This window comes from Dama dama, chromosome 10, assembly GCF_033118175.1.
Source record: "Dama dama isolate Ldn47 chromosome 10, ASM3311817v1, whole genome shotgun sequence".
NCBI classification, from domain to species: Eukaryota; Metazoa; Chordata; class Mammalia; order Artiodactyla; family Cervidae; genus Dama; species Dama dama.
Window position 1 is genome coordinate 15,139,764 of NC_083690.1, and position 15,197 is coordinate 15,154,960.

Below are 15,197 nucleotides of genomic sequence, written 5' to 3' on the forward strand. Positions count from 1 at the left end.
CCAGCTGCAGGATATCAGGCCTTAAGTCAAAGAATGCTCTAAGAAAAATATTTATCAATTGGTTACTTAAAACTAAAAGCCATGCCTCCATACACTTCTGCTGAGGACAGTGACTACTTTCTTCTTCACATTCCCCAACCTCAATACTGTTACAAGGCCAGACAAAGGACATGTGTGATAAATGTTAAGAAACAATAGCAGGGCAACAGCTAGACACAAACCAAAATGAGAGAAGAATTAAGTTGAATAAAGATGTCCATCATTCACTATTTAGAAGAAGACTGTTTTACACTATTCAGAGAAGAAAAAACTAATATTCTATGCCAGGTTCCCAGGGAAAATGTCATATTTTTCAATCCTTAGCACCTAATACAGGGTCTGGCACAGAAAAAGGACTCAATGAGATTTGTGATCCTTAATTTACTCAACTGCTCTCTATACTCTAGGCATCATCTAATTAACACCTTTATACACATTGTTGTTGTTTATTAGCTAAGTCAGTTTGACTCTTTGTGACCCAATGAACTGCAGCACACCAGGCTTTTGTGTACTTCACTATCTCCCAGAGTTTGCTCAAACTCATGTCCATTGAGTCGGTGATGTCATTCAACCATCTCATCCTCTGTCGTCCCCTTCTCCTCCTGCCTTCAATCTTTCCCAGCATCAGGGTCTTATCCAATGAGTTGGCTCTTTGCATCAGGTGGCCAAAGTATTGGAGCTTCAGCATCAGTCCTCCCAATGAATATACAGAGTTGATTTCCTTTAGGAATGACTGGTTTGATCTCCTTGCTGTCCCGAGAGGGACTCTCAAGAGAGTCTTCTCCAGCACCACAGTTCAGAAGCATCAGTTCTTCAGCACTCAGTCTTTATGGCCCACATATGGTCCTGACATCCATATATGACTACTGGGAAAACCATTTATCATTGACTGTACAGACCTTCATTAGCAAAGGGATGTCTTTGCTTTTCAATATGCTATCTAGGTTTGTCATAGCTTTCCTTCCAAGGAGCAAGCATCTTTTAATTTCATGGCTGAAGTTACCATATGCAGTGATTTTGGAGCCCAAGAAATTAAAATCTGCCACTGCTTCCACTTTTTCTCCATCGACTTGCCATGAAGTGATTACATACATTACTTCCTAGCAAACTCAAAGGCAGAGAGTTAGCAGGCTTCAGAGCCAGAATTTAAAACAAGGTCTGGGGATTTCCCTGGCAGTCCAGTGGTTTAGACTCCAAGCTTCCGATGCAGGAGGTGCAGATTTGATCCCTGGTCAGAGATCTAAGATTCCACATGCCTTGAGGCGTGGCCAAAAAAAAAAAAAAAAAAAAATTAAAAAAAATAAAACAAGGTCTGAATTACTCTAGGACCAGTGCTCTCAACCACTAGGCAATACTGCTCCTCAAGTTCATCAAATAAGAAAAAAAAGCAACTTACACTTTGAAAAAGTTCTTGTCTCCAAATCATAATTAGAGCTAAGTGAGGTCTCATTTAAAAGGTAATCCTTGTTTGACTGATGTTTTCACCTAGATAAATGTTAGTTTATCAGAAGACTCTTCCTGTGGGTAAGATTTCTATTCTACAACAGCCTCAACTAGATGATCATAAACTTATTACCCAAACCAGAGCATATTTACGAGTCAAAGCAGTACTGTTAATAATTAAGCCAGGACGACAGGTACAAACCGGGACAGTCCTGGGCAAAGCAGGATGTACAGTCACCCCAGCCTTCACTCCAGTGTTTACTTCCTATCTTAAATCAGTACTGCACCGAGCGAAGGCCAGGCAAATGTTTGCAGTGCTGGCTGTTCATGAGTGGTAAGGTAAAACCAAAGACAGCACACAGCACTCAAAAGGAGTGCACTGCGGGGAGGCCCTGCCCACGGCGCTTTCCTCAATGCTCAAGATCGCACGGTACTGTTACGAGAGACACCTTTTCCTACCTATAAACAATATACTTTCCCTCATTGAAATCTTGAGTACAGGGACCTGATTAAAAATTGGGGGCCAACTAGAAACAATTCCTGAAAAAAGGCCCCTTTATTAACAAAAAAAAGCAACAGAGTCTAACCATCCCTTTTTTTTTTTTTTAGCACAAAGGGGCTGCTTCCTCCAAACGTTTATTACGTAGATGAATTTACTGGACAAGATAGGGATACCTTCGTCTCTAAGACAGAGTTCAGGATGAAGGAGGTGAGTAGGCAAGAAGACACTTGAGGTTTTTCAGACTCGTTGTTGTTCAGTTGCTCAGTCATGTCCGACTCTTTGCGACCCCGTGGACTGCAGCACGCCAGGCTTCCCCGTCCTTCACTCTCTCAAACTCATGTGTTTGTTCAAACTCGTGACCGTCAAATCAGTGATGCCATCCAACTATCTCATCCTCCATCATCCCCTTCTCCTGCCTTCGATCTTATCCAACATCAGGGTTTTTTCCAATGAGTCAGCGTTTCACATCAGGTGGCCAAATTATTGGAGCTTCAGCATCAGTACTTCCAAAGAATATTCAGGGTTGATTTCCCTTAGGACTGACTGGTTTGATCTCCTTGCTGTCCAAGGGACTCTCAAGAGTCTTAGGGTGGTAGTGGTGGTTTAGTCACTAAGTCGTGTCCAACTCTTGCGACGCCATGGACTGTAGCCTGCCAGGTTCCTCTGTCCATGGGGATTCTCCAGGCAAGAATACTGAAGTGGGTTGCCATTTCCTTCTCCAGGGCAAGAGCCTTATACAGCACCACAATTCAAAACAACCAATTATTTGGGGCTCAGCTTTCTTTACAGTCCAACTCTCACATCCATACATGAAAGTGAAGTCTCTCAGTCGTGTCCAACTCTTTGTGACCCCATGGACTATCTAACCATCCCTTTTGAAGTCAGTTGGCATTTAGTCTGTTTCCCTTCCATCATCTTTTCTGCTGTCTTGAAGCAAGCCAACCCAGGCTGAACACGAACATGGTGTTTCAAGATGCTTTTCTAGGAAAGGGCCCTGAGCCAACACACACTTCTGCATTGGACTCCTAGGGTCTCCAACTCAACTGGGGTCCTTCAGCCCTCAAGAGGCTTGGAGCAATTATACTGTTTAAAAACAGAGCGCAAATGTGCAACAAAGCATATACAGAGTGTGTATACCCACTGGTTCACTTTCTAATTACAAAACCACCACATGTACACTACTGAAAATTCAGAATCCATTATTAAACTGTTAGCCATCAGACTGCAAATTTGTAAATTGTATTTCAGCTACGGCTGATTCTGTGTAATGAAGTGGATTCCATATTTTTGCTTCAATTATGTCTAACAGAGATGCATGGCTTAATGTAATTTCAAAGCTCCTAAGGAGAACCATTTAATTGCTCATATGGTGACTGTCAGAGAACTAGACAGCTCATTTTGTAAAACAAGCCCTGCCATTCATTCTTTTATAAGCATTTTTTAACAATGACTTTTATACTAGTGGATTTCCATCACTTTCAGTGTTAAAATATCACTAAAATTCTCACAATTTAAATGTCAGAAGAAACAAATTGAAAGTCAAATGCAAGATAAAATAGCAAAAGAGGTCTAAAAGTAACACTCAACTTTTCAAAGTTGTAGGAAACTAAATTTATTTGGAAAATAAATTGTTTGAATTAACTAAAAAAAATACTTATTTTTGCCTTTGGCTAGAATTATATCAACTCAGTTATGAGGTAATACTCCTATTATTTGGAATATGTTATATTTATCATTTTACTCTATTTTTCTGAAAAACTGCTGGTCATGATCTGCTAAATTGATCTGACATCTCATATATAGGATGTAACCTGCAGTTTAGGGGATGGAGACTCACACCATTTTAATGGATGTCACTGAAAATTCATATCCAGTTATTAGTAACTGAATAAACAATCATTTGTTAATAGACAAATTTTATTAACTGAGAGGCTGTTTGTAATAACCTTTCAAAAATGGACACTACAGCAGCAGAAGAATAAAATCCCAGGGTCAAAGATTTGGGAACCACTGCTCTCCAGGGCTTCCCTGGTGGCTCAGACGGTAAAGAATCTGCCTGCAATGTGGGAGACATGGGTTCGATCCCTGGGTTGGGAAGATCCCCTGGAGGAGGGCGTGGCAGCCACTCCAGTGTTCTTGCCTGGACAATCCTCATGGACAGAGGAGCCTGGGGAGCTACAGTCCGTGGAGTTGCAAAGAGCCAGACACGGCTGAGCGACTAAGGACAGCACAGCTCTACACACACTTAAAATTCTTTCAGCTTCCAAGGTGCTTAATGAGCCTTGAACGCATTTTCTTCAATGAAACCAGCCCACCAAAGTGTGACCCGAAATTATATTATTCACTTTCACACGAAGGACAGAAATGTAGGACAGAAACGATATGGACTTAACAGAAGCAGAAGAATACACAGAAGAAATATACAAAAAAGATCTTAATGACCCAGATAACCAAGATGGTGTGATCACTCGCCTAGAGCCAGACATCCTGGAGTCCAAAGTCAAGTGGGTCTTAGGAAGCATCACTATGAACAAAAATAGTGGAGGTGATGGAATTCCACCTGAGCTATTTCAAATCCTAAAAGATGATGCTGTGAAAGTGCTGCACTCAACATCCCAGCAAATTTGGAAAACTCAACAGTGGCCACAAGGCTTAAAGGTCAGTTTTCACTCCAATCCCAAAGAAAGGCAATACCAAAGAATGTTCAAACTACCACACAACTGCACTCATCTCACATGCTAACAAAGTAATGCTCAAAATTCTTCAAGCCAGGCTCCAACAGTATGTGAACTGTGAACTTCCAGATGTTCAAGCTGGATTTAGAAAGGCAGAGGAACCAGAAATCAAATTGCCAACATCCAATGGATCATCGAAAAAGCAAGAGAGTTCCAGAAAATAAGGCAGTTCTATTCTGCCTTATTGACTATGCCAAAGCCTTTGACTATGTGGATCACAATAAACTGTGGAAAATTCTGAAAGAGATGGGAATACCAGACCACCTGACCTGCCTCCTGAGAAATCCGTATGCAAGTCAAGAAGGAACAGTTAGAACAGGACATGGAACAACAGACTGGTTCCAAATCGGGAAAGGAGTACGTCAAAGTTGTATATTGTCACCCTGCTTATTTAACTTATATGCAGAGTACATCATGCAAAATGCCAGGCTGGATGAAGCAGAAGCTGGAATCAAGATTTCTGGGAGAAATATCAATAACCTCAAATATGCAGATGACATCACCCTTATGGCAAAAAGCAAAGAAGAGCCTCTTAATGAAAGTGAAAGAGAAGAGTGAAAAAGTTGGCTTAAAACTCAACATTCAGAAAAGTAAGATCATGGCATGCAGTCCTATCACTTTATGGCAAGTAGATGGGGAAACAGTGGAAACAGTGACAGACTTTATTTTCTTGGGCTCCAAAATCACTGCAGATGGTGACTGCAGTCATGAAATTAAAAGATGCCTGCTCCTTGGAAGAAACGCCATGACCAACCTAGATGGCATATTAAAAAGCAGAGACATTACTTTGCCGACAAAGGTCTGCCTAGCCAAAGTTATGGCTTTTCCAGTAGTCATGTATGGATGTGAGAGTTGGACTATAAAGAAAGCTGAGCGCTGAAAAAGTGATGCCTTTGAACTGTGGTGTTGGAGGAGACTCTTGAGAGTCCCTTGGACTGCAAGGAGATCCAACCAGTCCATCCTAAAGGAAATCAGTCCTGACTATTCATTGGAAGGACTGATGCTGAAGCTGAAACTCCAATTCTTTGTCCACTTGATGTCAAGAACTGACTCATTTGAAAAGCCCCTGATGCTGAGAAAGATTGAAGGCAGGAGGAGAAGGGGACGACAGAGGATAAGATGGTTGGATGGCATCACTGACTCAATGGACATGAGTTGGAGTAAGCTCTGGGAGTTGGTGATGGACAGGGAGGCCTGGCGTGCTGCAGTCCATGGGGTTGCAAAGAATCAGACATGACGGCGTGACTGAACTGAACTGATATGACTATACACAACTGCCAAAACTCAAACTGTGTAATTAAAGTGTGTGTTTTTATTGTAAATAAATTGTTCCTTAATTTTTAAAAAAGGAGGGCAAACTGATTGAGTCAACTGAAAAGAAATATTCAGCAAATAACAATACAAGTGGTAAAGTGATGTGACAAAGTTCACAAACGGTATATGAGTAACAGCTATTTTAAAAATGCAGAGCTAAACCTCTAAAAAGAAGCAATGCCCCGGAAAGGTAAAGTCTAAATGTAATTTAAAAATATATAAATCATAACATTCATTAACAATAGAAGCATACAATACTGCAGTTTCAATCAACTTTTTTTCAGGGTAGGAATGTTCATTTGGGAGATTTCTAGAACTACTGACAGAAGAAAAACTAAAGCCTATGAGAACACCAACTGATTGTACCAAATAGAAGGCCTTGATACTATCAAATGCTAGTTTCCAATATTTGCATTAGACATAAAAAAATCACTACACAGACATTACCACAACATTGTAAGTCAAGTATGGTGGTGGTGGTTTAGTCACTCAGTCATGTCCAACTCTCGCAATCCCATGGACTATAGCCCGCCAGGCTCCTCTGTCCATGAAATTCTCCAAGCAAGAATACTGAAGTGGGTAGTCAATCCCTTCTCCAGGGGATCTTCTTGACACAGAGATCAAACCTGGGTTTCGTGCATTGCAGGCCGATTCTTTATTGCTGAGCCACCAGGGAAGCCCAAATCTACTGTACTTCAATTAAAAACAAACAAACAAACAAATCACTACCTTTCTTCTACTTCTCAAGGCAATAAGATAAAGCTCTGAATGGATGTTTTTAACATTCCACCTACTCTTTGGCCTTCCACAGCTTTCTAAGCAGGTTTAATCCTGGACAGTGTTAATCATGCATGTATCAAGTTTCCAAAAACCATACATTTTCCTCCCAGGTGAAAACATAAGAGATATAAACATAGAGAATGCCTGCTGTCTAGCACAGGTTAACCATGAGAGAAGATGCCAGGGAGCCTCCAAGAGGACAGAGCACCCTGCAAACCGGACTTTCTCACTGGGGCCTCAGTTTCTATATTTCTAAATACTTTTGTGTAGTTCCAACAGGAAAAAATTTAATTAAGAACCAGGAACTTTTGTCTGTTTGTCTTTTAAGAATTAGACACTCTTGGAAAATCTTTTATTTTTAACTATCATGGGCTCTATGCTTGAGTGTGTGAGAACATGAAGATATCCTGTACTTACTGGCTCATTAAGCAAAATATTTTAGTTGAAAAGGGATATACAAATGGTGCATAAGGTGTTAGTATGTAACCTTACAAATCCCTCAAGAAAAGAGGCAGAAAAGAACAGACAGGAAAAAGAAGGGAATAATAAGAGGGGGAAAAAATCTGCTATCAGTAAGGATGAAACACAGTGACACCAGATGAAATCTGGCATCAACAGATGTATACAGAAGGAAAAAGGGCCATTCAATTCACTGCCATAAGATACATGCTGGGCAGGCTTCCCTGGTGGTTCAATGGTAAAGAATCTTCCAGCTAATGCAGAATACACTGGTTCGATCCCTGGTCTGGGAAGATCCCACATGCCGTAGAGCAACTAAGGCCATGAGCCACTGAGCCTGTGCACCAAGGGCCCATGCTCTTCAACAACAGAAGCTGCTGCGATAGGAAGCCCACTGGGTACAACCAGAGAGTAGCCCCCTGTTGGCACAACTAGAGAAAAGCCCGCTCAGCAAGAAGACCCAGCAGAGCCAAAAATAAATACACAACTGAATTAAAAAAAATTTTTTAAACATACATGCTGGGAAGACCAGGGATCCAAAAATTTCAAAAACTGCATACCAAGAGACTACTACTTCTGGAGAATCAATTCACTTAGACATTTTATCATGAGTGCCAATAACTACAAGAAAGGAAAAATACCACAACAAGCAAGCTCTAGTTCTAAAAAGTTTACTAGTTTATTTGGAATCACATAGAATCACATACTTACTCTGGAACAAAAAAGAAAACTGCTCAAAGAAAAGCATGCTATAGTCACTGGAAAAAATAAGTCACTGAGATATGACATTTTTTTTTCTTTATATGCTTCTTTAAGAAGGTGTTTCCTCATGTAAATTATCATATGTGAAACGAATCGCCAGTCCAGGTTCGATGCATGATACAGGATGCTTGGGGCTGGTGCACTGGGATGACCCAGAGGGATGGGATGGGGAAGGAGGCTGGAGGGGGGTTCAGGATGGGGACACATGTACACCCGTGGTGGATTCAAGTCAATGTATGGCAAAACCAATACGATGTTGTAACGTAAAATAAATAAATAAATAAAAAGAAGGTGTTTCCTAGGACTTGGTGGGGGGATCAATTCAGAAAGATAAAGATATCCATTGCCCTTATCAATACAATTATTTCCAAAACTGAATTGGAATTATGCAGATTTAATGTGGTCAACCTTATCTTAATAAGAATTCTGAGGAAAGGAAACCATCAATTCTTGAAGCTTCTATGTATCTTTAGGCCTTTATTGAGTAAAACTGTGACTCTGTGACTCTGCCAATATTCAGCTATTTCCAGGGGCCAAAACCAGCAGTTTTATAGGACTCCACCCAATACAATGTCCAGTCTAATAAGCAATTCAGTCTCACTAGGTTACTGAAAGCCTTATAGCAGCAACATGTTCAGTGTCACTGAGCTGCACCTTCAAATTGAAGGCTTTATTTTGCTGTTTCTACTTTTTATGCATATAGCAAAAAGATCTTAGAAAAGTTTACTGCCCCTCAGTCATTTGAAACTCAATGGTTTTTCCACAGGCATTAGAAAACATTTTTTAAAAAGTAGATAGGGCCGCAGGCTGGACTCAAGAAGTATCTAACATTAAGGCAGCTAAACACTTAACATTTGCCACAGAGGAAACAACAAAAACAAAAACTATTGTGATAACAACAGAAATTAAACAAATATTACACTCAGAATAATTTTATAGTCCTTAAATATTGTTTGGAGAGAATGGATTCGATTTAAGCTAGATAAATTAAATTTCTGAAAGGAAGTTTTGGATATTTTCAACGTGATTGGAGGCATATAAATATATATATCTTTTAATATCTGATTTAACGTCAAGAGACAACATGGCTTCTTTTCTCTTAATTTATGTTCTACCAGCAGTAACACTAGGAGGTTCCCTGGTAAAGAATTTGCCTGCAATGCAGGAGACCTGGGTTCAATCCCTGGGTGAGGAAGATCCCCTGGAGAAGGAAATGGCAACCCACTCCAGTATTCTTGCCTGGAGAATTCCATGAACAGAGTCTGGCAGACTACAGTCCGTGGGACTGCAAAGAGTCAGACACAACTGAGTGACTAACACACTTAAGCAGTAACATTAGGCACAAATATAAAGTAAAAAAATGCATTATATTTACATTTAGAACAAACCTAGAAAAGTCGTGATTCTGAACTAAGTATTCTACCTAAAGAATCTCTTCCACATAAACTTTCCTGGCCACTCACTCGATGCCCTTTGTCTCTTAATTCCTGTGCTTCTTTTTATCCCTCTTTGCTATACAAAGCGCTTCCCTGATAAATCAGTTGATAAAGAATCTGCCTGCAACGCAGGAGACCACGGTTCAATTCCTGGGTCAGGAAGATCCCCCAGAGAAGGGATAGGCTACTCACTCCAGGATTCTTGGGCTTCCCCTTATAGCGGCTCAGCTGGTAAAGAATCTGCCTGCTGTGTGGGAGATCTGGGTCCGATCCCTGGGTTGGGACGATCCCCTGGAGAGGGGAAAGGCTACCCACTCCAGTATTCTGGCCTGGAGAATTCCATGGACTGTGTATAGTCCATGGGGTCACAAAGAGTCAGACATGACTGAGCGAACTTTCACTTGCTATATACGGCTTTGCCTAAACTTGTATGCCCCTTACTATAACCTCTTCCAGAGATCATATCTTATGCATCTTGTGTCTCTTTCTGAACTCAGCACAGGGCTTTGACCATAGATGACCAGCAATAAAAAATTTTAAGTCAAAGTAGGTTTCTGCTCTGGGTGAAAACAGATGACACTGAGCTCAAGCAACTGCTATCTATAATTATAACTCAAAATCCTAGATAAGGTGGAACACCCAGGCCTGGGGATCACCAATAGCTCTACTGTTAACTATTGCACATCTTGAATAAATTGCATCTGGAATCTTGAATAAACCAAGAACCATAGATGTCATAAATGTTTAGGATCAGGAACTCTGTGCATGTTTCCCTGACACCCAGCATTTAATAATCATTTACTGCCCTAGGCACCATGCAAAACCCTCCATCACAATAATGCAGAGGTCAGCTTTAAATGAACATTATGAGTGATCATCTCCTCATGGAAGTCTTCCTTTTCTCTGTAAGAGTAGGATCCACAAAGGCATATAACAGAAACTGCTCACTTCAAGTTTGGCTCACGGGGGGTTCTTTCTGTGAGCATTTGAGTAAAGAGCAGGGATAAAAATTCTGATAGTTCTTATCAGTAATGATCAGCAATGTTCCCACCATGCAGGTCCTACTACTCGTCATAAACAGTGAGGCGGGAAACAGAACTTTCCAAAGTCAAGTCCAAGGGGTAGGGGTCACTTAGTTCAGGATGAGTACAACGAGCAAAAATGGGCTTGGTAGTAATTATTCAGTTAGAAACAGGCTCCAAGTTGCCTCTCTTAGAAACAAGAGTTAGATATACAATAAATAAATTGGCCCCGCTCTGCATCACTGTCCAACAGAACTTTCTGCGGCAATGGAAATGTGCTATTTTCTGTGCTGCCCTGGACTATAGCTACAAACCACGTTGTGACTGCTGAATGCTTGAAATGTGGCTCGTGTGACTGAGGAACTGAATTTTAAACTTACTCAATTTTAATTAATTAGATTTAAATTCAAACAGCCAAATATGGCTGATGGATGATGCAGCTCTAGGTTCTCTTAAGTCAGCGGTTCTCAACCAGAGGGGATCCTCTCATCCCCAGGGGACAACTGCCTCAATCTGAGATGGCTTTGGTTGCCACACTGTGGGGAAGGGGATGCTACTGGCATTGAGCGGGTGGAGGTCAGGGATGCAGCTAAACACCCTACAGGGCACAGGACGGCCCCCACGGCAAAGAATGACCCAGCCCAACGTCAGGGGTGTCAAGGAGGAGACATCTGCTCCAAGTTTACTCAAGGCTGGAATTTAAGTAAATGCAAAACAAATTGCAATACACCTTGTCTAAACATAATACCCAGGAAGAATGAGACTTTTTTTCGAAGCAACAGGAAAAGGTCTGGGCTGTTCTACAAGATTAAAGTAGCAGGTTTTTACTAACAGGTGTATGTAGGTGTGCTGAATACCTCATTAAGATCTTCAGCATCAGTGTTATTACTTCCTGTGGCATTTTTTAAACTTGGATCAACAATTAAACATAAGTAAACACCATGAGCCTCGTTCCTTACGAGTCGGACGTAACAGTATTGAGGATTTGAGGCTCCTACTCTTCTAGTTTTGAATTTCTTGCCCCTTGAATTACACTGCGTTTCCCTTGTAACTCAGCGGGTAAGGAATCCACCTGCAATGTGGGAGACCTGGGTTTGATCTTGGGTTGGGAAGATCCCCTGGAGAAGGGAAGGACTAACCACTCCAGTATTCTGGCCTGGACAATTCCATGGACTGTACAGTCCATGGGGTCGCAAAGAGTTGGACACGACTAAGCGGCTTTCACTTTCACTTTAATTACCCTATCTCTAGTTTTTCTGAACATCGATAATTTCAAATACAAAAAGACAACTGATATATTGTGAAAGAAAAATCAAGGCAAGGAAAAGGCTCTGTCATCACAGGTTTACAGTCTGAATATTACTTAAAAAGCAAGGGTACAAAATTACATTTGGACCAAAGGCAATGTACTGACTGATCCTATTAAACGATGATAGCACAGTACAGTGTAGAGTGAGAGATTACTTGAAATTTTAGAGGATGGGTATTAAATAACATTGGGGTTTCTGTAGCTAGTATTAATTATGCAGGGATCAGTTTAAATGGGATCATTCAGAACTGCTCAAACAGTTCTTAAATTTATACATACTAGCAATGTAGAATTTAACACAGAATAGTCTATTCCTCAAAGCAACCAGAATAATGGGCACAATGCAATGTTTTACTTTGATGCAAACTATTTTTCAGAACACAAAATCCTCAACATTCATATTACAGCAATGCTTTTTCTTTTCTGCCCACTTAGCACCAAGAGAAATTGTTCATTACAAGGAAAGCCCTCTATCACTTCAAGGAATATAAAAATAAGACACAGTACTAGTTCTGAAAAACTTACATTCAGAACTTCCACACTGGCCAAAGGCAGAGACTTCCAGCCCACACATTCTGAATTCCTAAAAGATCACTGTAATTTTTGTGAATGCGCCAGGCTTAAGCATGCTGGCGTTTCAGTATCTCTTACAGATCTTCATTTGAAGAGTTTAGATCTTTTATCATCAATTAACACTTAGGGAGCAAACACTGCAATATACTAATCAAATACCAAAAAAATAGTATGTAAAACAGGATTCCAACCCACTCTTTCCTAGATTTGCCTGTAATGAACTATTCCTGGAGGAAAAAAACACTCCAGTTCTTTCGGTTTCTAACTGAAATGACACAAAGCTGCTCCCATCTTCTTTAGGAAATTGGAAAGGAAACAACACTGAGGGGACATTGTTAGCATCCTTTTGTATTCAACCACTGGCGTTTGTATTCAACTACTGGTCCACATATGTTGTAGACCCGGGTTCTCAGTCTCGGCACTACCGATAATCTCTGGCATGGTGTCTGTCCTGAAGCAATGTCGAGTGTTAGTGGAATCCCTGGCCTACTCACTAGGAACCAACAGCCCCTCCCTAATTCCCGGTTCTGACAACCAAAATATGTATCCAAACGTTGACCAAACATCCCCCGGGGAGGGGAAAACTACCTGGTGGTTGAGAAACACTGATTTAGACTGAAACTCCAAAAAAGGTAGACACTGTGCTCATCAAAAGCCTAGGAAAACTGTGCCTAGCCAGAAACATTCATCACAGAGGCAGTGGAAGAAAAACATACTATCTTTGCCCTTTCTTGATTCCTTCCAACCAATTTATGAGAAATAACCAACGTGTAGGCTAAATCACAGTGGGCACATGAAGACCTCTGGCTCAACTTGTAGTTAACTCCCTTCAACTCACCAGTGACAAGTGAACAAATCTACAGCAGCTGCTGCATTGAAAAAAACGACCAAATGTATTTGCCAGTTCAAAATTAAAATAAAGCTGTCTTAAAACACTACCATTGCTCCTGAACCCCACATAACTGAAAAACCGGGTCTGGACAAGCAGACTCCCAAGCTTAGTAGACAGAAGGACTTCGGAGGTGGGCAGAAAGTCAAGGTCTGAAGGTAGGGATCCGTGAAGAAACCCAAGCTCTGGTTCTCGTTTACCCGCCCTAAATCCGGGACAATTAGAATCTATTTCACATGCCAGAGCGGTCAGCGAGGTACACCACGCTGCTGTTCTCCCAAGAGAAGACCAGAGGAAAACGCTCCTACCAGCGGATTTCCGACTGACCCCAGGGCCTCCCTTCGCCACAAAAAGGGGGTGCCAGAAAGTTGTGCTGCAGCAGCATCGCCCCAAACGAAATTCACCATCTGCAGAAACCCCGCCCCTTTCGGGACCTCAGGGGTCTTTAAACTACTGCATCAGAATCACGCGGGGACCTTGTTTAACCCACAAATCCCAGTCCCGCCCCCCTGAGGTTCGGACTTCAATGCTGAAAATCTGGATTTTTTTTTTTTTTTAAACCAAGGGCCTCAGGTGACTCCTAGGCACGCTGAAGAAGGCAAACTCGGAGACCGCAGACAACCTACAGGTTTGCAGTTGGCTCCGAAACAACTGGGGCTTCATTCCAGGCGCTTCTGGGGCCGCAGACTGCTGGCTCTGTCATTCGAGAGGGCGAGCCGAGCGGAGGCAAGCCCCAAGGTCGGCCCCGAGGCCCCCGACTGGGCTCCGGGTCGCTCGCAGCCCCGAACAGAACCCGGCCCCGACGACCCCTCCTGGACCACGGGGACCCTAGAGACCCCCGGGCCCCGTGACGTGACCAGGCCCCAGCCGCGAGGGCCGAGACGGACGCCCTCGCAGCCAGGCCTCCTCAGGCGGGCCCGTTAGCCCCCGGCCTCCTCCCGGGTCACAATGGCAGCTCCCGAGCGGCAAACAGTCGTCCCGGAGGAGGGGGCTCTCGGGCCGCCGCGCCGCGTCCACCCCAAGCTACGGACCTTCTTCTCCAAGGACGCGTCCATGGCTGAGGCGGCCGGTGGAGCCCGAAGGAGGCCCGGCAGTCCCAGGCGCTACTTCCGCCTCCCGCGCCCCGCCGCCGTTTCCACGCTGGCAGCGCTGACGTCCAGCGCGCCCGCGGCGGGCAGGGCCGAGATGAGGTGGAGCTGCCCGGCAGCGCCGCCGGGAGGGTAAGGCGGGTCTCGCGATGGGGGGCGGGGCGCGGCGAAGAGGGGCGGGGCCTGTGGGGCGGTGCGAGGTGCGGAGGGGGCGGGGCCCGCGTGGTGGCGGTGCGCGGCGCGGAGGGGCGGGGCCTGCGTGGGGGCGGGACCCTCCAGGCTTCTGTTTCTGGCCTTCACGCCGGCCAGCCCAAATGGTCCCAGGTGAGAATCGGGGATACCGTTCCAAACGCTCCTCAAAAAGCCTGTCGCGGGCGTCAGGGTAGAAGTGTGATAATTACAAGATATCGTCATGAAGTGAAATGCTGGAGATGCTAGTAACTCACCGGCACTTCCGGGCTTAGTCTTCCAAGCTCCCCTACTATCAACATCCCCCAGGAATGGAACAGGCCATTCACCACAGATGGGCGCCGCGTCGGTGGTTTATCCTAGGTGCTAAGGAATGTTTGGAATTTCAGAGGGTTTCAAGTATCGGACTCCATCGAGAGTGCCGGCTGCTCTGTAAAGGCGCAGGTCGGAGCTGAGGAATTTGTCTCAGATCTTGCCGCAGAATTTTAGACTGGAACGACTTTTGATACAACCGGCACAGTCTATTTCTTCATGTCGGGCCACAATTATAGATAATAATGATAATAATAGATCAGTGGCTGCTCTTCCATTTTACGCTACATCAGCCTTGTGATGTAGAGATCATCATTTTCCCCGTTTCACAGTGCCCATCTAGGT

The 15,197-nt window shown here is 43.3% G+C and overlaps 1 protein-coding gene across 1 annotated transcript in view; it reads right to left on the reverse strand.

Moving 5' to 3' along the window:
• Nucleotides 1–14,455, reverse strand: part of PDXDC1 (pyridoxal dependent decarboxylase domain containing 1) — a 53,615-nt gene extending 39,160 nt beyond the window's left edge. The window contains exon 1 of the mRNA XM_061152883.1: nt 14,295–14,455. Coding sequence (XP_061008866.1) covers nt 14,295–14,318 — 24 coding nt within the window. The 5' untranslated portion in view covers nt 14,319–14,455. The remainder of the gene's footprint in view (nt 1–14,294) is intronic.
• Between the last annotated feature and the right edge of the window lie 742 nt (nt 14,456–15,197).